Genomic DNA, 27,305 nt, shown 5'->3' on the forward strand with positions numbered 1-27,305 from the left:
AGTTCTATTCAAATAAAAGAATGTGTTTTCTCAATCTAGTGCGACTCAGGGCCAGTTTGGCACCGCTCTTGCGTGCTCCGGCCCGGGCACTGTTCACGCACTGTAGCCGGAGCCGCAGGAGCTGCAAAAACGAGCTCCGCCGGCTTCGTGAACAGTGCCCAACGAACAGTGAGACGAAAAAGTAGGAGAGAGAAAAATAGCTTCAATAAACAGTGCTGCAGAGAGAGAAAAACGGCTTCATAAACAGTAACAATGTCGATGGAAGCCGGAGCCGTCGGAGCCGAAACAAACGAGTCCTAATAGTCTCCTAGAGACTGGATGACCCGTTTGGCCATCCATGCTCCGACCAATCTTCGTCTTGCGCCGTGCACATGTAGGGCGGACCAGGCAACCCCTCCCGATAGCTGTTGTTTCCCGCTACGTGGCGCGCGCCACCCGCCCGCGTCAGCAAAAGCTCCCGCGCCAGCGAGCCTCGATGCCATTGCCACGGCCGCTTTGGGGTTAATCCCGTGAACAGCGAAAACGAAGCGAAACGCTCATGACCGAGACAACCGGTAAACTGCCTTTTCCGCCTCCGCTTCTAGAAAGAGAGGAGCAAGTCGACTGTCGCCGCCTATTAATACGCGTCCACCTCTAACCTCTCTCCTCTCCCTTCACCTCTCTCTCTCGGCTCCCAAATCCCCTCCCCGTCGCCGCCTCCGTCCAGGTCGTTTCCAAGCCCCGTTGGGGGGCTCGCCGGCGCCGGCATTGGGTATAACCTCGCCGCGTCCGTCCGGTAAGGTTTCTCCTCCCGAGATCGGTCCCCATATTTTCTTGGAAACTATGTTACGTTGCTCATCTAGCGCTCGTAGATCTCGCCGCGCAGAATTGCTTGTCGGGTTCGTGTAAATTTCCTTTTGTTATTTGTGCGTATTCCTTGTCGTCTCCGCCTCCCCATGCGACGGCGACGGCGACGGCCGTCGCCCGCACGGGGAATCTGTTCCGTTCCATGTGTGGAACTGTATCCGAAGAACCCCCAAAGGCGAGTTTTTTAATCGAGCCGCCCACAACACGGCCATGAGAAAGCAGGTGGGATGCAGAGGGAAGGGAGGGAGAAGGGTGTTGGCCGTGGTTGTTGGCTGTGTGGGATTCTTCCTCGCAGGGGGTCTCTGCGGCCGAGCCGGGGTTCGTCCAACTGGACGGTACCTTTTTCTTGCCCTTTTCCCCGATTCTTTTTGGATGGGGAGGGAAATAAAAAACATATCTTTGATGATTGCCGCACTGCACCGGTCTGGCCTTGTGTTCGAGGGCCCCCACGTATTTTGTTCTTGTTGGTTGGGGTTGATGGGAGCTGTGTCTTTCACTGCCGCCGTTGCGAGCAGCATGTTGCATCGCCGAGGCTTTCTTGCAAGCCTGGCCAGGCGCCATCTGTTGTACAAGCCTATTGATTGGCTGACTGATGCCCCGGTGGTCCCATTCGATTAGTCCTGTCACGATACGTGGTGATTACTGACGTAATCCGCAATTATGTGCTCGCCTTTTGTTTCCCAGTGCCACTGCTGAACAGTTCCATGTGCACCTGTCTTGAATTGCTCTTTGAATTTTCCTAGTATTTTAGTGTGTGTTCTCATGGACACCCTATGCAATTCACCACGCCGGAGACTTTACCGACAATGCCAACAGCCGTGCATCTACCATTAGTACGCATGGGTCTCACCAAATCATCCATGTTTATGTCATTTGTTGTAATTTGGCCTTAAATTGTTAATGATGGATGGATCAAACATCATTTTCCAACTAATATGTGGTGGTACATAAAGGAATCATGGCTCACCAGCTGATGTCTTTTTCATTTTCCCTTGTAACTCCTGAGTCGTGAAAAAAAAGGCGATCCTGTCTTTTTCCTTTTTAAAACTTGCAAGACAGGAACAGGAACTATGCTGTTCAATGTGGTCAGTTATTCTTGCATTAGGTGGTGTGGTGTTTCATTAGACATTACAGGACAACACCTTTTTTTGTCCTTTTTTTTATTACTGTAGTGTAGGCTGTGATTGTGCACAATTATTGTCCTTGGAACTGATTGGTATGTCGGATGAATGAGTTCTCCTTTTAAATGATCTGTGTTGACCAGGGTGATGAACCAGTATATGGCTTCAACATTTTGTAGCCCCCCCTCCCCAAAGTGATTGCTATGTTCAAGGCTTATCTTTTTTTTTTTCTTCCAATACAGAATGCAGGGTCTTCACATTTAATGGGCTGGATGCGGTACATGCATGTTTGCAGTGACAAGAACACATTGAAACGTTGGTTTTTCATTGACAAGAGAGTTGGTTAAGCATTTTAGTGCACTAACCTTTTGTAGTCTGTAATTGGTTTCACAACAAGTCTCTTGGGGAGTTGTGTCTTGTTGATCGATTTGAAGACAGGCCTCAATTCACCTGTTATTGCTGACCATCTCCCTACATTAGCATCGCCTGCTGCTGTCATGACTTTCACAACACCTACTAGCTTTACCTCTCCGGGGCTTTGCTTGAACACTACAAAGAAGATACCTCTGCCTGGTAAGATTGAAGAAGTTCGTGCTACTGGATGGCTTGATCTCATGAAGGCCTCATCACCCACCCGCAAAAGGCAGACCAAGGATGTCATCTGTGATACTCAATCTGATGATCTTGATTTGCAATACCGCAACTGGATGGTATGTATCTGAACCTAATACTGTATGGCAGAATCGTAACCAATATGTTAGTGATTCCCATTGTTTCACCTTTGTAGGTGAACTATCCTTCTGCTTTGACCTCATTTGAGGCAATTAGTGATCTTGCTGGGAGTAAAAGATTGGCATTGTTTCTTGACTATGATGGAACACTTTCACCGATTGTGGACAATCCTGAAAATGCATTAATGTCTGATGAGGTATGTTTTCCTTAAGTCCTACAGTTCTTGTAAAATTAGCAGTCCAGTGCAATTTCCAGTCCACTTTCTAAACATTGTATTCACAGATGCGTGCTGCAGTGAGGCATGTGGCATCACTTTTCCCAACTGCAATCATTAGCGGAAGGTCTCGTGATAAGGTATACAATGTTATTGTTCATTACACAAATTACTCCTATCAGCATTTTGCATCTTTCTCATTGATTTTTTTTTAGGTTTTTGACTTTGTCAAGCTAAATGAACTATACTACGCTGGAAGCCATGGAATGGACATAATGGGCCCTGTTAGGAAGACTACTGACTCCAATGGCGTGGAATGTATTCGTTCAACTGATGCGCATGTGAAACTACTTTCTAGATCTTTACCCTCATAATTTAAATTTCTTACTTGCTTTCGTAGTGTGAATCTCCTTTTCCTCTTTGTAGGGTAAAGAAGTCAATCTGTTCCAACCTGCTAGTGAGTTTTTACCTATGATCACTGAGGTATGCTGTATCAACTTCTTGAGTTAAGTTGCCATCTTATGTAATATGGTTGGACTTACTCAGTGGTGTACATGCCAGGTGTGTGAAAAACTTGGTGAGAGTGTTAAGGACATTGACGGTGCAAGGATGGAAGACAACAAGTTCTGCGTGTCTGTGCATTACCGTAATGTGGCGGAAGATGTAATAGTTCTATATCTTGGTGTTTATATTTCATACAGAAAATGTGCATTGGGATTATTTGAACTGAACGTGGACCATTTAAACTCAAATTCCTATTCTTGCTTCTCAGGACTATAAAAAGGTTTTCCACCGTGTAAGTGCTGTTTTGGAAGATTACCCTTGCCTAAGACTAACCCATGGGAGGAAGGTGAGCATTATGCACCATTAGAAGGCTTTCCTTATCAAAACATTTGTTGTAAGCAGTTTGAATTTGATTAATATTCAATCACACTCTTCAATCCAGGTTTTTGAGGTCCGTCCTGTTATTGATTGGAACAAAGGTAAAGCTGTGGAGTTTTTACTTGAATCGCTTGGGCTCAACGAGAGTGAAGATGTTCTCCCTATCTATGTTGGAGATGACAGAACAGATGAAGATGCATTCAAAGTATGCCTAGTTCACTTGAATGGACTTGTAAAGCATATATTTCCACAACACATAATTTACTCTTGGTTCAAATAGGTTCTGAAGGCAAGCAACCATGGCTTTGGAATATTGGTGTCATCTATACCCAAAGAGAGTGATGCCTTCTATTCCTTGAGGGATCCAGCTGAGGTAACTCGTAGCACTGCGGCAACCACAACAAACTTTTGCCTTTGAATATTTCTTGGTTCAAAAGGAAAATTGAAAACTTTTGAACATTTGACTATGTGTTGGGTATTGCAAGTTTAGAGAAATGAAACATTCTTTTGATGCATATAGGTGATGGAATTTCTGAGAATGTTGGCAGCATGGAAGGAGCAGTCCACCTGATACCTGTTTTGCTGGGTCTGGAGAAGAAGCAAGATTATAAATATTAGCAAGATATATAATGCTAACCAAATTAGTCGGCTATTTGGAGGAGTCAAGCCAAAATATTTTTGATTTGGCATTTTATAAGAGGCTACCATATTTTGATACCTTTTCAGTCCCACTTTGTTCTTGTGTTAAATGGGTTTCTCAGTCAGTTCAATTCTTTCATTATTTAGTTTCCTTTAGTATATATGGAAATATTCTTAAAAAGGAATTTTGGTTCCTGCTAGTGTTTCACTGTGTCGTGAATTTTGTATTCTTCAAGCTGTAAAGAACCGGTTCTTCGTTTAAACAACATTTAGCTGACAATGGCTCATGGAAAGTCAAGTTATGAGCAAGGAGCCGCGGAGACCTACATTGCAGGCATGTTGTGTGCCTGGGCTTTCATTTTTTGTCTTTGCTGCAAGTGTATCTGGATGCCTGCCTGCCTGTTCCGAATGTCTGTTCCATTGTTGAGCTGGACCAATTCTATAATCTGGCGATCAAAATGCTCAGCTCGCTATTCGCGAATGTGCCGTTTGGATGTGTTGAGCTATTTCGCATTAGTTTAGTCTCGTTTGAATTGTGAGACTTGCTTGACACGCATTTATGGAGACGTGAAAGGATGGAATATATCTACAGACTTAGCCTTAGATATGAGTGTTTGAAAAACAGCTATTCACGTGTCTGAACCTTGATTGCATCTGTTGGGTTTTAACTCTAGTCTAATTCAACTTATTTGGGATTTAAAAGGCTTTGTTGTTGTTGTCGTCGTTGTTGTCGTATAGTGAAGTTTTATGGCTATTGTCATGACCATGAGATAGCGATCATGTCAGATGGCAAACAGCTGCAAGGTGCTGCGGACAATAAAAGGATTCCTAGGAAAAATTTAAAAAGACTTTTCTCTTTGGCATCGGTTTCATTTTTTTTGGGAGGATTGCATCCATTTCAATTCTTTTTAGATGAAGCATCAATTTCAATTGATATTTTGATTTGACAAAACTAGACTATCAATTGAATTGCATCCACAAGAGCAACTTAAAGAGACTCTTACCCTATTGATAGGAATAAAGATTTTGGTGGGAGGATCTTTAAATATTGAACCATCTATTTCTAGTTTCTTGCTTGCTAAAGATGAAAAGCGTGGATAGCTCTCTAAAGTGCTACAACTCTACAAGATATGAAGAAGTTGTTGGAAGATAGAAAGTTATAAAGAACAATTTTTATTCAAATTAAAATTTAGAGAGTGAGTGAGACTGAGACGCTGTAATTCATTTCATTTTTTTGAGCTAATGTAATTCATTTCATTTGATATTTTGATTCGATGCAACTGGGTCATGCGGGCCACTGCACTTTCTAGGTCACCAGGTTGACAGTTCAGCCCATGATCCCTAGCCCATACACAATCAGACCGAGTTTCTTCCCATCAAGGCACTTCGACGGGCCATACTTTTCCTTTCCTTTGAGGACCACTCCACCTTGCACTCCAGAGTCCAAAACCCTACGATCCGCGCCACCATGCCGCGCCTCGCCGCCGCCGCCGCCGTAGCACGCCGCGCCGGCGAGGCCCTGCGCCGCGGCGCCCTTGGGGGATTGCGGCCTCTCTCCTCCCTCCAACTGTCGAACGCTGCCTCCAGCGACGAGGTAACCAAGCGCCTGGTCCGCCAGGCCCACCGTCGTGGCATCCTCCTTCGGCATCGGAGGCGCGGGGTTCCGTCGCTGACACAGTATTTTGCGCAGGTGCTCGTGGAAGGAAAGGCAAGTGCGCGCGCCGCCGTGCTCAGCCGCCCCGGCTACCTCAATGCCCTCACCATCACCATGGTTCGTCCCCATTTCCTCGCGTACTATTGTAGGCAGTAGTTTGTGCGCAGTTTTGTTTCGGTGGTGATTGGAAGACTCTTTGTTCGATGAGATGCTTTACATAGTTGTGCGGTGATGGGGGTCGGGCTCTCTGAACTGTAGGTGAATATTGTTTGATGAAATGAGTCGGTGATCATGCTCCATAGCAGTTTGGTGAATTATGTTTTCTCTTTTAGGCCCCTGCTATCATTTGCGGAGCATGTGTATAATGTAATGCCCACACAGTCATTTACGCGTGCTGGGTGCCTTGGTGTTGGGACTTGGGTGAACTACCCTTTTCGTCAACAAAGGTGGAGCTTCTGCAGATTGATTTAGTCCCTTTCTTGCAATGCAAATGATTAGGCTTAGTTTATTCGTGTGTTGATAACGCTGACTTCATTTGTTTTTTCTGTCCACGGGTGTATAGATTATAGCTTACAGATTTACATTGGAAACAATTGATCTGATGCTTGGTGAAATGTCCATCTTGATAGGGGGCTAGGCTTAATAAATTTTATGAATCATGGGAGGACAACCCAGACATTGGCTTTGTCATGATGAAGGTATGGTGCTTCATCATTTCAGTTCTGCTTATATTGCCGACCAAATATAAATTGAGTTGTTCATTGCATGAAGGGCAGCAGCCGAGCATTCTGTGCTGGTGGGGATGCTGTTAAATTACGTGAACTTATCAGTGAAGGTGGGTGGTTAAGCCCTGCATAGCATATAGTTTGTATCCCATTGTGAACTGTTGATAGTAATCATTCCGTTATATTTCTGTCACCTGCGTATCCTTTTTAGTAAACTGTCTGTCATGCTTGCTTTTGCTTTCACAAAACAGCAGCAAGTTATTACGACGACACAATTTGGCAAAACAACTCTCCATTTGCTTGCTTGCTGAATCTGCTTTATTTGTCTCTAGAAAAGGTTGATGGAAAGAACACAAATCAAAGGTTTTTTTACCCAATTTATTGTACAAGAAGTTCCTTAAATTTGGATGGTCCACTGTAAACTTGTGCATTGTAAAAAGGTTTTGTGCTGTCCAAGTTTACCTTAAATTTAATATTTTTTCCTTTATCAGGCAAGCTGGAGGAATGTAAGGATTTTTTCAAGACTTTGTACATGTTCATTTATTTTCTGGGCACGTACTTGAAACCACATGTAAAGTATATGGATTCAGAAATATTTTCTTGTTACGATTCATTATAATATTTTTGATTTGACATCTGAGATTGCATTTATCTGTAATAGATTGCCATTCTTGATGGTGTTACTATGGGTGGTGGTGGAGGTGTTTCCATTCCTGGAACAATCCGCATTGCAACTGATAGAACAGTATGTCAATGTATTTTTACTCATTCGCTTTTATTTTCTATATATTTCTGTGGCGAGCTTATGCTATTTTCCTCTTGATGCTTCCTCTATTTCTTGAATACTACCTCCATTTTCGTTTACTTGTCACCGAATTTTTACTGTAGCAATTTTGACCGTACGTTTTTTCTGCAAAAGATTTTTAGATACATCAAGTTTTCACATATATGATTCTTTATTGAACATACTTCATTAGTGCTATATACATTGAAGTATCTAAGATTTTTTTAGAAGGAAAAATAGATGGTCAAATTTGCTACAGTAAAAAAGTTGCTGACAAGTAAACACAAACGGAGGGAAGTAGTTTGGAGTCAGGTATTTGATATATTTTTTTAATTCGACGATTTCAGGTCTTTGCAACTCCAGAAATTCATATTGGATTCCATCCTGATGCTGCAGCCTCATTTTATTTGTCGCATCTAACTGGTCATGTTGGTTAGTGCTCTTATGTGGAGTTACATCTTGTCCCTGCTACTTTATCGGTGGTTGTGCTGTAGTCCGTTGCAAAATAGGAATATGTAATCAGTCTGCTAGTTTTCACACTTGAAGCCTCGCAGGGGAATATGTGGCCTTGACTGGTGAAAAGCTCAATGGAACAGATATGATTGCTCTTGGCCTTGCTACACACTATTCCATGAGTGGCGTAAGATTCTTTTTACTATATGTCTCATGTTTGAAGTCGAGATATTTCTACTGTGGTATTTTAATCAACTCATGAACATTTTATGTTTGGTTTTTTGGACAGCATCTGGATCTGATCGATGAACGACTTGCAAGTTAGTAACTGATGACCCATCAGTTATTGATTCTTCCCTTGCACAATATGGAGACATGGTTTATCCAGACAAAAAAAGCATTGTTCATAGGTAATCTATTTTACCAAACATTGCTCATCAAACACTTTTCCATGTGTCATCTCCATGGCTGCCAGCAGCTCTAACTATAACTCAGTAACCCTGCTTTGTTATTCCAAAATCCTTTTTGGGGTTTTGGATACATAATTATTAATCACGCACCCGGTAGAAAAAGGCAGAAATGTTATGTTTAGCCATTTACGAACATCGCTTGTTCTTTCCTGGAATCGATTCTAGCATGGTGGGCTTTGATCTATGTGTTCCTTTCTTTCGTGGCATTACTTTTGGGCATGGCAGTTTATTTTCTTCATAAAAATGTTATATTGGTTGGATGTATATATGCGCTTGAGATGATGACAATCTGGATGCTGCATTGTCTGCTCTTTAAAAAACAATCGACTGTTTCTTCTTTTTAGTTAAGACTAGGTATTGGCCCATGCGTTGCTATGGGCACATAAAATTTAAACGATACTAATATTTTTTAATTTTAAATCCTAACAACTTGTTTGGGATTTAAAGGCTTTGTTGTTGTTGTTTAAATCCTAACAAACAATGATTTGCTCATCCCTTACCTTTTTATTTTTTAGCCCATTGCCTCTTTACTTTTTAGCCCATTGCCTCTTTCTTTCTATAGAATCAACCGGGAGTGGCTTTATAGGCATGGGAAATAATGTCTAAATGCCCTGTCTCTTTTCTTCTGAACCTCTCTCCCCCTTTGGTCTTCCACTTGCATTTCAGGAAGCAATCCGCTCCGTAATATGGCCACTGTTATCTTGCCTGAAAGTAAATGTAAGGAACAAATATTGTAAGCACAAACATCTGTACCTGATGATGAAATTCACTAAAATCACTGCATGAACCAGAGCACTAACGGGAACCTAATTACATATCAACAATATGAGACACCCGATGATATGAAGTCCATCAACTAAAGCACGGGCTAATAATCTGAGATAACAGGTGATAGTGCAGACTCTGGTTCAGACCAACTGCAAGATGAGAGCTTCAGTTCGTGGTGAAGCCACTGCCACCATCCTTGCTGGAGTCCAGGTCTTTCACCGCCGACCACATCACAGTGTACATGAACGCATGGACAGCCAAGAGCAGTGGATTCGGGTACGAGAAATAGCTGTCTGCCGGTGAGCAGGCCGGCCCGTTCCCTCTGCTCGTACTCACGCCTCTGCCACCCCCGCCTTAGCTCGCGCAGGTCCGCCACCAGGGTTGCGCACCTCGCATCCCTGGCCTGACCTGCGGCCGCCAAGCATCTAGCCACCAGTCCAGTATCCGCGCCATCTTGGCGTGCACTCCTCCGCAACACGTGGCGCAGCGCTCCGCCACAACACGTGGCACAGTGCTCCGCCGCAACATGTGGCGTAGCGCTCCCGGCAACCTCCACACACGGATCCATGTCCACCACCACTGGCCTCTGCGACATGGCATCCTCACATTCAACATCCATGAACCTTGCCAGAGGCGCTGGAGAGATCATCGCCGTCCATGCCTGCCACCAGCACACATAAACGGCTGAATACATTTACACAGTTTATCAGTAAGGCATGTACAAAGGAAGAGCACCTTATGAAACTTTTTTTTTTCACGAGTGTATCAAGGACCACATTTAAAGTAGGCGAGATGTGCTGTAAGGATCAAGAGTGTACCTTATATTGCGTATATCATCTTGATTGTCATCCCTCATTTTTCCATTTGTGTTACCTTAGGCTGGAGGTGATTGATAAATGCTTCAGCCATGACACAGTTGAAGAGATTGTTGATGCCTTGGTGAGTGATGATTCAGCTGCTTTTTTTTTTTTTACTATCCTAACATACATCATTGTTTGATTGATTTGATAATGAGTGAAACATGAGATATAATTCATTCATATATGCCATTTGTGGCTTGGTTTGTGACCTTTTGCTAGCATCTCACTATTTACCGTGAAACTTTCATGAATCTTATAGTTAACCTTGATGAAACTTACCATACCTCTTTGATATGTTTTCATCATTGCAAATTTACTGCCCTGAATGGTGCATGATTTAGTTTGTTGAGTCCAAAGGTTTTAGACTTAGTAGAACTAAGACTGAGTATATGAGATGTGACTTCGGCACTACTACTCGGGAGGAGGAAGATGATAGTTTGGAAGGTCAAGTAGTGCCTAGGAAGGATACCTTTCGATATTTAGGATCAATGCTACAGAGGGACGGGGATATTGATGAAGATGTTAGCCATAGAATCAAAGCAGGGTGGATGAAGTGGCGGCAAGCGTCTGGTGTCCTATGTGACAAAAGGGTACCACAGAAGCTAAAAGGCAAGTTTTATAGGACGGCGATTAGACCTGCTATGTTGTATGGTGCAGAATGTTGGCCTACGAAAAGACGACATATTCAACAGCTAAGTGTCGCGGAAATGCGTATGTTGCGTTGGATTTGCGGTCATACAAGAAGGGATCGAGTTCGGAACGATGATATACGTGAGAGATTAGGGGTAGCGCCAATTGAAGAAAAGCTTGTCCAACACCGGTTGAGATGGTTTGGACATGTGCAACGGAGACCTCCAGATGCACCGGTGCGTAGTGGAATCCTAAGTCAGGACAGTAACGTGAAGAGAGGCAGAGGAAGACCGAAGTTGACTTGGGTAGAGGCAATAAAAGGAGACTTGAAAGGATGGAATATACCCAAAGACTTAGCCTTAGATAGGAGTACTTGGAAGACAGCTATTCACGTGCCTGAACCTTGATTGCTTCTGTTGGGTTTCAACTCTAGCCTACCCCAACTTGTTTGGGACTTAAAGGCTTTGTTGTTGTTGTTGTTGTTGTAGTTCAGTGTTTCTTTGTTCTGTGACAAAGTTATGTTCAATTTTCATATGATTTAAAACTGAGTACTGTCATAATCAGGAAAGTGAAGCAGCTAGCTCAAATGAAGAATGGTGTACCTTGGCACTGAAACGATTGAAAGGGGCCTCTCCGTTAGCTTTGAAGGTTTCACTGCGATCGGTAAGTAGAAGTTCTACAGCCTCAGTTGTTTGTCCTTGTGCTGTTGACAGAGATTGTTTCTGGCCATGATGTAGATACGCGAGGGTAGGTATCAGACACTCGATGAGTGCCTTGTCCGTGAGTACCGCATGTCCATGAATGGAATCTCAAACCAATTTTCTCATGAACTCTGTGAGGTATGTTCTTAATGCTGCATTCTTTCCATAAGTTCAGAGAATATCTGTAAACTATTATGCTTGATAAAGTGATCATTGTTGCCACAAATTTTTAGAATTTGAAAGTGAATACTATCAAACTTGTGATTTGGAAATTGAGAGGTTCCTGTCACTAAATTTGTGAAATTATGGAAGCTGTTTGTTATAGAAGTGAATTGTCAACAACAACAACAACAAAGCCTTTAAGTCCCAAACAAGTTGGGGTAGGCTAGAGTCGAAACCCAGCAGAAGCAATCAAGGTTCAGGCACGTGAATAGATGTTTTCCAAGCACTCATATCTAAGGCTAAGTCTTTGGGTATATTCCATCCTTTCAAGTTTCCTTTTATTACCTCTACCTAAGTCAACTTCGGTCTTCCGCTGTCTCTCTTCACGTTACTATCCTGGCTTAGGATTCCACTACACAATAGAAGTGAACTATAATTGAGCATTTTTTTTTGTTGCTGGTTAAAGATTGCATCTTTTGTTATATACTAGTTCTTAATTTCTCATCCCTGTGTAGGGTGTCAGAGCACGACTAGTCGAAAAAGACTTCACTCCTAAGGTAATTATTTTTGCTGTTTTGATTGATCGGTTCTTTGTGCTAGACTGCTAGGAAAAAACAATTCTGTTGTTTGTGATCTATATAAGTTGATTTATATGTATTTGTTGTCTCAGTGGGATCCTCCTGCCCTTGAATATGTTACAAATGACCTGGTTGACGGTTACTTCGCACCTCTTGGTGATTTGGAGCCTGAGTTGAAGCTACCAACAGAATCGCGAGAGGCATTCGTATGATTACAAATCTTTCTAAGGACGGGACTGAGACCTGATAAACGTGTTATAATTTGTGTTGCCATTATTTTTGGCAGCACAACCAGCCCTGTTGAACCAACTATCCATGTGCCATATACACGTTTTGGCGCATTGAGTTTTGAGCGCCAATGGGAACTTTCAGTATTTGTCATGAGTGAGCTAGCTCTTCACCTTAATGCCTTGTTTCCCTAAACCAAACCATAGGGGATCGAGGATGATTTTGACTAGTAGGGGATTTTGTCCCCCCTCAATCCCTCCTAATCTCCTTGGTTTTAGAGCAAATCGAACAAGGGCCTTAAGGCCCGTCTCAATCGGATGTCAATATGTCATGGGAGTTTTATAGACAATAAATGAAGTGACATGTCAACAAAAAAAAAAAAACCCCTACGAGGATTAGAGTTTCATGGCATGAAACTAGCCAGTGTTGTTTCCCATACCTTGGAAAACAGATGAAAACGGCACTGAGCCAGTTCAGTTCATGTCATCCGATCCACCGTGGCCAGCTGCGGCAACGAGCCTCGCACGCTCATCAAGCAGCCGCGTCAATTCTCTCTTCCCCTTCTGTCAACGGTAATGCTCGGGTCAAGATTTTCTTCCACGTCAGACCCTCCTTGACGGGCCTGTATGCTACAACTACTGGCCCAACAGGCCTGTTTCTCCCCACTCCGCTCACCCATCATGTGCTTCGCTGCGTGAGGCCGTGACTGTGTTTCGCTACGCCTCCTGCCGGCTTTCATCTCCACCGTCGCGACGTGCTCCCTCACGACCGCACAACCGATGCCGCCTCGCCACGTGAGGCCGCACCCACCTGATTGTTGCTGTCACCTCCACCGCAGGCACAGATTGTCTGGGGCACCGCACACGCCCTATTGCCAGGGGCAGCGTAGCCCTCATCGGGGGCTGCGCAGCCACCCGCCTGCTACCATCCTCCTTCTCCACCATGACCGCACAGCCAGATCCCGTTGTGCAGTGCTCCGCCCGCCCGCCTGCCAGGTTTTGGTGAAAGCGCATGTTGCAAGCGTATGTTTCAAGTGTTTCAGATGGATGCTGCAAAAATAGATTGGGATATTGCATATGTTGCAATGGTTGTATACCTATATTGCAAATGTCTATTACCAATGTTTCATCTGTGTTTTAGGGACATATGTTGCAAGTGTGGTTATCTGGATATTACATATGTTTCACACATATATTGCAAGTGTTTTATCTGGATATCGCGTATGTTTGCAATGATTTTCAAGTGTTTTTTCAAGTGTTTCAGAAGCATGTTTTAAGTGTTTCATCTGTCTTCTTTTGTATGTTGCAAGTGTTGCATCGGGATGTTTTAAAAGTACATCGAGTGAGTATAGTGGATCTTCATCTGGTTGGTGTGGATCAGATTTCCGACGACGTTTCTTGACTCCACGTGGTTAGTGGCGGCAGGCAGACCACACCCTGCAGCAATGGTCAGGCCGGCTTGAGGTAGCTCTCGGGCAGATGCCTCCGGCGCGCGGGCCCGCATGGGGCACGTGAAATGATGTGGAAGCGGACTACAGGTGTAGGCGTCCGGACGCTTTGTCCGTCCAGACATTCGGACGCTAGCAGTGCCCTTCCGTGAAATCTCTGTGCCCCACCTGCTCCTCTTCATGTTTCTCCATTCCGTCCAATCTCCATGGCCCACATGCTCCCCTTCATGTTTCTCCATTTCTTTTGTTCTTTTTTTGCATTTGTTTATTTTATCTCTGTATATTGCATGTTGATAAATATAACTGTTTTTATATAATATAATATGTTGTGTGAAAGTGTAATATTATGCATGTCTATGAATTGAACATGACTATATATAACATAATATCTTGTGTGAAAATGTAATATTCTAATGTGCTAGTCCTTAAAAATATAAAGTAGCTACATAGTTTACATGACACAATTGATCACAACACCTTATAAGAATTAAATGTTGCAAGTAACCTACTCCCTCCATTATAAATTATAAGTCATTTTAACTTTCTTGAAGAGTCAAAGCATTTCATGTTTGACTAAAATTATAGAGAGAACTACAAAGATTTATGACATCAAATAGGTATGCTATGAAAATATAATCAAAAGAAGAATCTAATGATACTTATTTGGTATCATAAATGTTATTATTTTATTATATAAATTTGATCAAACTTAAGATACTTTGACTCTCCAAGAAAGTTAGAATACTCGTAATTGATATCCAAACATTATGGCAAGGACTAAACTTTAGTCCCTAGATCCAACCACCGTCTTATAATTTGGGATGGAGTATGAAACATTCGAAATGAAAATGTGCACTGAGAGAGTGTTTCATTCGAAGTTACTAATGTTGTCACGTCTTGGAAACAGTGGAATGAAACCTTCCACCGAGACTGGCCTAAAGGGGACAGTTGTGAGTGCTCTTTATAAGAGCATTTCAATAGATTACTGATCCATCATCCTCTAAAAATATACTTATATAATAGTAATGTAGATTCTTCTTCCCCTCATCCAACAAATTGCCAAAACCCAATACCCTGTATCCCCTCTTAGCACAAACAACTCTCCCTTCTACGAACATGGTGTGACGTGGTGCCCCTCTCTCATTTCTCTCTGTGCAACGCAACCGCTCTCTCCTCCCTTCTATGGACTCCCCCCTCCCTTCTATGGATCTGATGTCTCTCCCGATTCCCATGCATTGTCTCTCTCCTCCCTTTTAGGGCCCGTTTGAAACAAAGAAATACAAATTGAATGGAAAAACACATGAATAAGGTAGAGCAAATAGTGAAAAACTATAGGATTTAAAACATAGGAATGAATACTTTGAGCTATTTGGAATAGAGGAAAAAAAGTACAAGAACATGGGTAAGCTTTAGCAAGAGATGGAGAGCAAAGATTCTTTCCCTTGGGTTAGAGTAGATGTTTTATTTCCTTTGTTTTACACTAGTATGGTTTCCTTAGGAACTCAATATTCCCTCATTCCAAATAGTATCAAGTGATTCCTTTTCATTGGAATTTATTTCTTAAAAAAAATCCTTTGATCCAAACAAACCCTTATTGACTCTCCCTTCCCTTATACGGACATGGCCTCTCTCCTATTTGTCACACATGACTCCCTTCCCTTCTTTCGTTTCTCTCACGTGACACCCTCGGTTCTTTGTACGTGGCGTCTCTCCCATTTTACTCACCTCCCTTCTACGGACATGGCGTCCCTCCCATTTCTCTCGTGCGATGCGTCGCCTCTCCCATTTTTCCCTGTGGTCGGCGTCTCTCTGTTTCTGCCCTGTGATGCATTGCCTCTCTCATTTATCTTTCCCAAGGCCACACACCTGTTTCTCTCTCCCGCCTCTCACACTTCGATCTACTATTCTCCCTGGCCAAATTTGTCGGCATGGAGCTCCCATGGCTGGATGTGCTGGTATCTAGCACCCCTCTACTAGTATCTAGCACCCCTCTACTGGTATCTAGTGCCCCTCCCTGTCATTGGATCTGACTGGAGCAGAGCTTGGGCTTGGGTGGCGGGTCAGGGCTGCAAGAGTCATTTGCCGCCACAAGCGTAGGGCAGCAGTCATAAGCAGATCTGCATCTTCAAGCTCCACTCCAGTCAATTTGTGTGAGTCTTCGACCCTTGCTCAGGCCGATTCATGCCGGTGAGGGCTTGGTGCTTGGCACATGATGTGAAATGGCGAGCGGCAGCAGGAACCGGGCTCCCTGACCCAAACACGCTACTACTGTTAGGATTTGTAGGGACAACTGGTAAGGTTTTGTAGGGGTGGTTTTCCCATCCGCCTCTAAGCAACCATGTCTACAAATCATTGATTTGTAGGGGTGGTTCCCAAGCTGCCCCTACAAAAGGATTTGCAAGGACGGCTAATAACACTAACCGCCTCTATAATTTAGATTTGTAGGGGTGGCTGTGACACCAACTGCTCCTATAGTTTCCATTTGTAGGGGCGGTTCAGTATAAAACCACCCCTATAGTCAAATTTTCAGGGAAAAAAATTGAAATTTGAAAATTCAAATATGACCAGAATATGAATTAGTTCACAAGAACCATAACAATTTAGATTACTTCGTTACAAACCCATAATAATTCACAAGAACCATAATAATTTAAATTACTTCATTACAAATAGATAATAATTTAAATTTGTTCATTACAAATCAGAATAATTTAGATCAGTTCATTATTACAACCAACGGTAATTTAATTTTCTAGAACTTTCCAACGCCGTACCACATATTCGGAGAAGTGCAGATCATTCATTTCATATGCCAAAATGTCACTGATGTAGCGCAATCTATTTACTAGTGCACTCTCCCTTGCTTCACAAGATCGTTCGCAAGGTCTACTGACGACGATCAACATTGGTTGAGAACCTTCCTCCTAGTCACAAGAATTTTTTTCCTGGATTCCCTCTGAAGTGAGAACATGGCCACCATATTCCCATTTATAACGACCCAAGTGATACATGGCCTGGTTTAAAATGGCTTCAAAGCTACAACTTGCGTATGTTATGTCATTCTCCTAAATCTACAAGTATTGGGAAAAATGTGGTTATCCGAATCATGCATATATATAAACCTAACAATTAATCTAGATATAAGTTATGAGACTGACCAGATCATTCAGGTTTTTCTCAGCAAGCTATGCACTAAATAATCCAATATCGCGGAGGCCCACATTCAAAGCAGCAATCCTCACGGAGGAGTATGTAGGAATATTATACCCAATATTTTGAAGCGCCCTTAAACATGCTTGCACATCATATTTTTGTGCACTAATGTCATGAGGTTGACCGCTGCTCGTCCTATCGATGTATAAAACCATACCTTGTTGGTTACCTGTCCTAGAGAGAATAGAAGAGCCAAGACATGTAAGTCTCAGGTTTCTTCCCATAGAAAACAACATAGCAAGGGTCCATTTCCCAGTGGAAGTAAAGAAAATAGCCATCACTCAGGTTCAAACTAACTCACAAAATGAGTAGTAATAGTAGTAGTAGAGGTAGAGGCCTTAGAAACATGTCAATCATCATTTGATCAAGAACTTGGAGCATAAAGGCATCGTAAACACAGTGAGTATATATAAAAACAGTGAGCATATAGAAAAAGATAGTAGGAGCGGCTTGTAATGATGCCAAGTTCCTCACAAGTTCATGATCATCAGCTCATATTCTAGATATTTTTTGGAGTTGGATAATTTCATCATTGGCAAAAGAGAGAGGAGAGGAGAGGAGAGTTGGCAAAAAAAAAACAGCTGCTGCTTTCCAAACATAGAGGAGAGGAAAAGGTGTTGAAAAAAGTAGCTACTACTTCCCAAACATAGAGGATAGGAAATGTTGCCAAGAAAAGCATATATATGCTCACTATGTTTATATATGCTCACTGTTTTTATATGCATGCAGTAGCTGCTGCCATATATCACAAAATGAGTAGTAATAGTAGTAGTGGTAGAGGCCTCAGAAACATGTCAATCATTATTTGATCATAAACTTAGAGCATCAAGGCATCATAAACACAGTGAGCATATATAAAAACAATAAGCATATAGAAAAAGACAGTCGGGGCGGCTGGTAATGATGCTAAGTTCCTCACAAATTCATGATCATCAGCTCATATTCCAGATATTTTCTGGAGTTGGACAATTTCATCATAGGCAAAAGAGAGAAGAGAGGAGTAGAAGTAGCAGAAGTAGTAGTATAGAAGAGAGAAGAGAGAAGAGAGCAGTACAAGAGAGCATCTGCTGCTTGCCAAAATAAAAAAGAGAGTAGTTACTGCTTGCCAAAATTAAAAAGAGACTGGCTGCTGCTTGCTAAAATAAAAATAGAGCAGCCGCAGTAATAGAAGAGAGAAGTAGTAGTAGTATAGGAGAGAGGAGAGAACAGTACAAGTAGTAGGAGCAGTAGAAGAGAGAAGAGAGGAGCTTAAAAAATAGCAACTATGGTCAACAACAGATAAGAGAGGAGAGGAGAGGAGAGAAGAGAAGAGCCATGGTTAGCACACTGCACTGCATATATATAAACATGATCAGAGAAAAAAACAGCAACTATGGAATAGCAGTTATTGATAGTAGCATTACAGTACTTAAATAAATCATTGCTCTTTAACAATTTGTGTAGAGAAAAAATAGCAACTATGGAATAGCAGGTATAAACAGCAACTATGCAATAATCTATTCAAACTATCCTCATTACAACTTGGGCAAGTGGCAACTATTGTTCAGTAGCACAAAATGGGATTTTTTTCCAGCAAACTCAACTTTCAATATATGACATGTTATCAAGTAATCTGGGACAAGAGCCTAGGCTCATGTTCAAGCTCATTCATATGATATATACACATACACATACACTGCTATGTTGTTCAAACAAATATAAGGAATCTGGGTGTGGATTTCTTTTTTTAACAACATATGTAAAGACAGTGAGCATATGTCAAGACAATGAGCATATATCTCTACAGTGAGCATATGTAAGATAGTGAGCATATCTAAACACAGTGGGCATATCTAAAAACAGTGGGCATATCAAAACACAGTGAGCATATCTAAACATAGTGGGCATATATAAACACATTGGGCTTATTATAGAAATAGTGGGCATATATAGAAACAATTGGCATATATAAAACAGTGGGCATATATAGAAACAGTTGGCATATATAGAAGCAGCATGCAATTTTATTTTGATCACAATTGCAGGGTTTGAGTAATATTTTTAAGTAAATTGTGATCACAATGGAAGGGTCCAAAAGCTCACATTAGCATTCAATCCAACACACTATGTAGTGGACTTAGGCATATCGTATCACGCTCCAAATAATTTCATGGTTTGGAGCACCACATAGGGACATAACTAAAACTTGTACAAGCTCAAGCAACAATGCACATAGCATCGTTTTGGGATCGTTAGATTGCAACAAACCAAGGCAATGCAATACACATTGGGTAAACCATCAGGAACAAGTGTTTGGAACAGTAAGCAGCGAGCAGCAGCCAGTGGTGGATCTGAACCTGTCGGTTGTAGGGGAAGCTGTGGAGGAGCACGAATGCTAGTGGAGGCATGCGGACACCAGAGCGCATGAGCATCGGGGCCATGGGAGGGCAGTGCATGGGCCCGCGGCACAACAAGGTCAGAGATGAGGCGGCGTCGGAACGTGTCTTGGATGTGGACGGCACGGCCACAACCCTAACTTGGTTGGCGGCCCTTGGGATGGAGCGGGTGGGCGTAGCTCGAGGTCAGAGATGGGGAGGCGGGCGGCGGACCAGGTCTTGGATGTGGACGGCGTCGCTTGTAAACCCTAACTTGCTTGGTGGCCCGGGGGATGGAGCGTGTGGGCGGAGCTCGAGGTCAGAGATGGGGAGGCGACGGTGGGTCAGCTGGCCATGGGCTCTATAACCCTAGCCGCCGTGGAGATAGGCGCGCAGTGTCGTGGCGGCCTAGGGATGTCCGATCTGTGGCCTAGGGTACGGAGGAGGGGGCGCCGGCATCAGGAGAAGTCTAGGAGGCAACGGCGGTGGCGATGGGATGTGGGGGACAATTTGGCATCCTGACGGCGTCGTGGAGAAGTGAGCGCCCAAGACTTAGAAAATTTTCGCCTCGGCGCGCTGCTTGCTTTATATACCCAATAGATTTGTAGGGGTGGTTTTATAATACCAACCGCCCCTACAAATTTATTTGTAGGGACGGTTCCTGATCTTGCTGCCCCTATAAATTATTTCCATTTATATAAATTATTAAATCTATATATATTATATATGTATTTTATATATAAAACTTATTTGGATTACTCTATATATGTAAATATATATATTAAAAACAAATTACTGATATGTATATATATAATTCTATTTTTCTTCTTTAAAAAACATATTTAAAAATATGAAAAATTGAATTTGAAAATTTCCAATAGAATTTGAGGACACTAAATAACCTCAAATAAAAATGTTGTAAATATCAAAGTTGTATAAACTCATCAAATGTACAACTTTTATTTTGGTCATCTTTTCATGTGACTAAGTTTTGATAATTCAAAATTTGAATTTCAAAAAATTACAACTTCAAACCAGATTTTGAAATACCAAATGATTTCAGCTAAAAATGTCATGAATACCAAAGTTGTAGAACTCGTCAAGGACTACAACTTTTATTTTGGCCATCTTTTCGTGTGACAAAGTTTGAGCAATTGAAATTTTGGATTTAAAAAATGACAAGTTCAAATCAGATTTTGAAATACCAAATAATTTCAGGTGAAAAGTGATGAATACCAAGTTGTATAACTCATCAAGATCTACAAATTTTATTTTGGTCATTTCTTCATCCATTATAGTGATAGTAAACATTGTTCACTAATTCATAAATCTATATGAGAGATTTATGAATTAGTGAACAATGTTTACTATCACTTTGTTGGATGAAGAAATGACTAAAATAAAAGTTATACATCTTGATGAGTTATACAACTTTGGTATTCATCATTTTTTCCAGCTAAAATCATTTGGTGTTTCAATCTGGTTTGAACTTGTCAATTTTTTAAAATTTCAAATTTGAATTGCTCAAACTTTGTCACTTGGAAAGATTGGCAAAAATCAAACACAATACTTGATAGAGCACGTTTTAAAAAAATTAAGTAAAAAAATCATCACATTTGGAGTTAGTATGAGGGAGAAAGACTTAACCAGAGATTAAAAAGAGATGAACAATTGTGATTTCTAGAACAATTGTGATTTCTCTTTTAATCTCTGGCTAAAACTTGTAACAAGTCTTTCTCCCTCGTACTAACTCCAAATATGATGTTTTTCCTAAAATTTTCTAAAATCATGCTCTATCATTTTAGTTTGGTCATCTTTTCATGTGACAAAGTTTGAGCATTTCAAAGTTTGAATTAAAAAAATTACCAACTTTAACCAGATTTTGAAACACCAAATGATTTTAGCTGAAAAAGTGATGAATACCAAGTGTAGAACTCATCAAGATGTACAACTTTTATTTTGGTCATCTTTTCGTGTGACAAAGTTTGAGCAATTCAAATTTTAAATTTTATAAATGGACAAGTTCAAACCAGATTTTGAAATACCAAATGATTTCAAACTGAAAAAGTGATGAATACCAAAGTTGTACAACTCATCAAGATCTACAACTTTTATTTTGACAATTTCTTAATCCGATAAAGTGATAGTAAACATTGTTTCACAAATAGACATATCGCTCATGTAGTTTCACACACATACATAAATGTAGTCTCACACACATACATAAATGTAGTCTCACACACATACATAAATAGGTCACACACACATACATAAATGTAGTCTCACAGATAACACACTTACACAACACTCCATGTTGAACAACTAGCCCGCAACAACTTTCTCCCTGACACCTTTTTGTTCCTATGGCAATAGTCTTTGGGTAGGTTCTTTTACACAACACTGATCTTCTTAGGGAAGTCTATGAATAGATGCATTTCTGTGTAGTTATTGTACTCATCAACATCGTCCATGCCATCAACTCCGATAATATCTGTTTCTCGGAGGCAACCACGTGCTTTGTCTTCTTTTTTGGGGAAGGTTCGTTTGCGGGTTAGGTAAATAGAAAACTTGTGCGACATGTGACAGCAAGCACCTAAGGGTCTATATGAGGTCCATGACTATCAACCTGACCTCGTGACCTCGTTCACTTGGTGTTGTTTGATCTAACAACATCACAAACATGGCCACCTATATATCCCTTCCATAGTCAAGTTCCATATATCTTCAATATGCCAAAGAATTAGATCTTTTGCCCCATTCCTCGAGAGCTTCTATTTGAACGCCAGCTGTTTTGGTTCACACATGTAATATCCTTTGCATGGGTATAGTACATGTACCCATTGATCTCATAAGCTTTCAAGATGTCACTTGTCTCGATGGCCCTCGCCGCCAACCTACTAATGGTAATATCATTTGTGGTTTCCTCTAGTCGGTATGTTTTGGTCCTTCAACCATGTAGTTAATCGTTGCTTGTGTCTGTTTCATAACCCACTCATCTATACGACCATTTCTCTCCTATTAATGATAACCAAGTGTTATCAATGTATGGTTGCATCAGTTCTGTACTATGCAAGACACTGTAATGCGTCCTGACTCACTTCTTTGTAATCATAGTCGATGAACACTTTTCTCCCATTGGTGCCCTTCCTAAGCCAGCCTATCCCTTGTGACGAGAATCATGTTTACCAATACCTCTCTATACTTTTAGGTACTCTTTACAGCACTCGATGACTTCTTCAGTACTATAACCCTCTATCATGGAGCCCTCTAGGTATACTCAATTATGCATGTATCAGGCTTAGAACCGACATGAACCACTCGTAGGACCACATTTCATGCAAGTAGCAAGGGCCTAAGGCCTATATCTGATGAACCATGTGAATCATGAGATGTGGCATTATATCAAAAAATGCGGGAGGTAAGCACATCTCTAGTTGGTTCTAGGTCTCCACCACAAAATCATGTAGGTCACTCAGCTCTTTCTTGCCAATCGTCTTCTGTGAGATCTTCGTAAAGAAGTAGCACATGCGGGTGATGGCCATTTTCAAGAACTCTGGCTTTATAGCCCTGATAGCAATGAGTAGGAACACTGTTAGCATCACATGACAATTGTGAGCCTTGAAGTTTTTTATTGACAGGTCTTTCAATGACACTAGCCTATTCACGTTCGATGAAAACCCAGTCAGAACTTTGATCCCCTAAGGAAAGTGCATATCGCCCTCCTCTCTTCTAGGCCAGGTTGAAGCTAGCCGTGGGCAGAGTGTATTTTCTATTACCCTCAGGTACCGGGTGAAGCTCTGCCTTCACATTTAGCTACTCCATGTCTTTCATGATTTCAGACCAATCCTTTGTCTTGCCTATGTTCATCAAGGTAGCAATGAGACTCTCAAAGACATTCTTCTACATGTGTATATCATCAATGGCATATGGGGGACCTCCAAGTCCGACCAATAGGCAGATACTGAAAGGTAGATCGACTATTTCTTGAAAGGTATGCCGTCGATAGGATATGTGCTTCTATCTTTCTTCATCCCATCTAGATTCTTCTTTCCGAGGACCACACGCAATGTTTTTTTCACCATTTCAAACACATGTTGCCCATTTTTACGTCTCTCCGGAGGGGGGTTCATTCTCTGGCTTGTTATCATAATATCTGAAGTATATCTTGCTACGTATCTGTGATTTATCTTTAAGAAGCGTCGGTACCTTAGGTAAACTGTCTTCTTGGATGCATCCAGGTACACCCAAGTAGTACCATCCAAGCAGACTACGCATCCATCTTCTCTTTGATCTGTCTCCAGGCGAAGCAAATCGCATGGGGGTAACCATTGGTAGTAACAAAAGATCATGGCTCTACATATGAAGTCCTCCTTTTGAAACGCATCGTACATCGGCTCCCCATACCTCCATAGCCTCTCCATTTCTTGCATTAAAGGTTTGAGGAACACATCTATATCAATGTCTGCTTGTTTTGAGACCCAAAATGAGAATAGTGAGGAGAAGGTACTTTCTCTTCTGACATAGCCACGTTGGAATGTTGTACATGGTCAAGATCACTGGCCATGTGCTGTGGTCGCTGCTCCTCTCATTGAAGGGATTAATTCCATCAGCGCTCAAGCCAAATCATACATTCCTTAGGTCAGGGCTTGAATTCTTTATGCTTGTCATCGAATGCGTTGCCATTGAGTACCATCGGTCGGGTGTGCAATCACATCATCAACACACCTTGTGCTCATCATCCCACCATGTCATGAGTGCGGCTTCCTTAGGGTTTAGGAAGATACGGCTCAAAGCGGTCGACCACTGGCAGGTACCATATTACCAAGGCATAAATTCTTCTCTGCTTTGCATCAGTTTGCCTAATGAGTGTCCACTGGGGGTTGAGAATCTTGTACCACCGTTTCCCACCGTTCTTTCCTCTTATTCCTTCGGGTAGGCTTCATCCCCGTTGTAAGGTCGTTGTTCTTGTACCGACTGGCCCCACACCTAGGACATTATCTAGTGACTTTAACGTGTGGCCATGAAAAATGATACAGTGGTTGGGGCACTGCATGTATTTTTTCAAATCCATGTCAATGGACTTTAACCTTCTTCACTTGGCATGTGTTGGCGGGGAACTGAGTTTGGCCGTATGGCAGCAACCATGATAGGAGACGCAATAGATCATGAAACTACAATCTGACTAGCCATACTTAGCCTTCAGGATGAGTAGCTTAAGCACAAAACGTAGCACTGTCCAGTGTGCCAGACAACCCTTGTCAACACCATACACGTCTCCTTCGATGTTTTTTCACCTTTCCAAATTTTTAGACCTTTCGGGCTCTTAGTAAAATCTCTAGTCCAAGGGCTCGAATCATGTCCTCCAAATCATTTGAAATCATCTCATCCCCGACACATGCTCCGCCATCATTATTGGCACCACCTTCGTCGTTACCATCCCAACCACCAGCAATCAACCACCTTGTTCATTGCCAAACTTGGGATCCATTCATGCATCAAGCTCTACTGAATATTGGGACAGGGTGTCTAGGGTTTCGTTGTCGTCTTTTGGATCATCGTAATCGTTAACAACAACTGCTTTACCATGATGAATCCACACTATGTAGTCCTCAACAAATCCTCGCATAATTAAATGTGATATGATGATATCCACATCTCTCATGCTATATGGTTCTTACACTCGTGACACGAACAATATAATTGAATCCTTATTCTATGTCAACGGCTTCAATAAGTTTATCGACCTCCTCACGGAAACCTGGCTTCCACCTTAACGAACCATTCATCCAAGACTTCCTATACTCCATCTTTTACGACAACAATAAAAGAAAATACATTAAATGACTAATTATTTGGATATATATAAATGTATATATATACACATGGTTGAAGGTAATATGGGTAAGTTTGAAAGTTAGATTGATTTATTCTAATATGGAGGAGAATTCTAGTTTGAACGCATGTGTACTTTTTAGGTGTGAAAGCATTGTAGCAACTCCTGATCCATTTACTAAGTTTAGCTTTGCTAAGGGACTAGCAAAGGTTAAGCTTGGGGAATTTGTTGACGGTAGTTAACAACCATTATAAACCATCAATATAACATGCATAAGGGCATAAATATAATCACCAACAAAGGTTTAGGGGTTTAAACTAACAAATTCCATGAGTTTTGGTGTGAATCTGTATTTTCTACAGGGTTTATCCAGAAAACCATCAAGGTGGACCTACATGTCAGATTTAATTGCGCTTATCTACAACAAAATGAACACCAAAAGGTTCCAGAAGACTCGAGAGGACTCCACATCGAAGCGGAGGGCGAGAGGCTGCCAAGTGGGGCCGTCCGGCCCCTGGGGCCCATTGTCAGCCTCCGCGTCGCAATGTCGGTTCTTCACTGCCTCCTAGGTTACATCTATGCCGTGCTTTAAGTCGGTTTGATCCAAGGGCTCATGTTGGACGCTCCGGCCTATATATATTAGCCTCTGCCCCCTTGAAGGCATAAGTCATTTGAGAAGATAGAAACCCTAATCATCCTCAGAGCTCCACCATATTCTAGGTCATAGCTAGTTAGGCTAGGTCTAGAGGGAGGCAAGCAAGCTTCGCTTGGATTCCCGATCGTATCAGGAGCGTGGTTCAGTATAATCTTTGTACCCCTCTCTATTTTGTACCTCCATTACTTTTATATGCTAGTTACAATTGTTATGATAATATTAGTATTTATCTTATTCATGTTCTTGGTTATAATGTTCATCGTCTACTTTGATTATATGCTTAGTATAGTTAGATTATCATCATGTTCATGCATAAGTTCATATAGCGCTCACTCTAAGGTACCATGGGTGAGTGGTTGATATTGTGTAAGCGTGGTGCTTATACGTTGTTTACCTACGGATACACCCTATATTCTGGGTCATGTTGTAGATCACGGACGTGACACTCCCGTTGAGTCCTTTGTAGTCCACTCCCCGAATATAGGCGCACATAGGGTTCGATTATGAAGGAAGGGCGAGCTATGTTCTTAATCTTCCTTAGTAATATCCCTTATGTGTAGATATGACGATGATCTTAGCAATGATTACTAGGTATAATTACACTAATCAATGTATGCTTTGACTTGTAATTAGGAATGACTTAGGAATTATTCCTCTAATATTCTACCTGACCATGCTAATGCCCTAGAAAGGAGTACTCTAAGTGATTTATTATTTATCAATACTTATCATATATATATATATATATATAATATATATATATATATATATATATATATATATATAATATATATATATATATATATATATTATCCCATGACTTACCCCTATTATGAGTAGAATATTTGTTATGGTTTACTTCTCCTTCAATAGTATAAGTTATCAATACATGTCCATGCTAGACCTTTCTGTGGTAAAAATATAAATAACGATACCTGAAATACTCTCGGGTAAACTGCTACAATGGTATATTATCTGTGCGTTTGCGGATTTTTTATTCATATATTTATTCTTCCTAGTCACATAATTAATAAAAAATTGCTTAGTATTAGTCTAGTAGTAATGCTATGTAGTATCAACAAGCATTCCTAGTGCTGTTATTAGGGGCTAGATTTAAAACTATGTTCTTCGTAGCGACACTAAGAAATATCAACAAGCATCTCTGGCATCATCACTAGGGATGACAACCTATTAAAATAATGTTAGGAGATATATGTTTATAATAGGTGACTACTAAACAAGTGACAAGTTAATAAATATCAACAAGGGGCAGCTGATAATTGAGCTGCCCCTACAAATAACCCATTTGTATGGGCGATTCGTATCACCAGCCGCCCTACTGTTCTATTTATAGGG

At 41.5% G+C, this 27,305-nt stretch overlaps 1 protein-coding gene and 1 pseudogene across 1 annotated transcript; both read left to right on the plus strand.

Moving 5' to 3' along the window:
• Positions 1-620: 620 nt before the first annotated feature.
• Positions 621-5,022, plus strand: LOC136539399 (probable trehalose-phosphate phosphatase 2). The gene is made up of 11 exons (XM_066531355.1): positions 621-775; positions 2,210-2,677; positions 2,755-2,895; positions 2,982-3,053; positions 3,129-3,254; positions 3,340-3,396; positions 3,475-3,576; positions 3,686-3,763; positions 3,860-4,000; positions 4,076-4,168; positions 4,316-5,022. The coding sequence occupies exons 2-11, from the start codon at positions 2,465-2,467 to the stop codon at positions 4,364-4,366; spliced, it is 1,074 nt and encodes a 357-aa protein (XP_066387452.1). The 5' UTR covers positions 621-775; positions 2,210-2,464; the 3' UTR covers positions 4,367-5,022.
• An 818-nt stretch (positions 5,023-5,840) lies between these two features.
• On the plus strand, positions 5,841-12,808 carry LOC136539400 (small ribosomal subunit protein mS47-like; annotated as a pseudogene).
• The last annotated feature ends 14,497 nt before the right edge of the window (positions 12,809-27,305 follow it).

Source organism: Miscanthus floridulus, chromosome 2 (assembly GCF_019320115.1).
Source record: "Miscanthus floridulus cultivar M001 chromosome 2, ASM1932011v1, whole genome shotgun sequence".
NCBI lineage: Eukaryota > Viridiplantae > Streptophyta > Magnoliopsida > Poales > Poaceae > Miscanthus > Miscanthus floridulus.

Bases quoted from the DNA above. Each gene is read 5' to 3' on its own strand.
- LOC136539399 (XM_066531355.1), top strand. From the start codon at position 2,465: ATGACTTTCACAACACCTACTAGCTTTACCTCTCCGGGGCTTTGCTTG. The intron at 3,054-3,128 runs GTATACAATGTT...ATTTTTTTTTAG, and splicing joins GCGGAAGGTCTCGTGATAAG to GTTTTTGACTTTGTCAAGCT. The intron at 3,255-3,339 runs GTGAAACTACTT...TCCTCTTTGTAG, and splicing joins TTCGTTCAACTGATGCGCAT to GGTAAAGAAGTCAATCTGTT.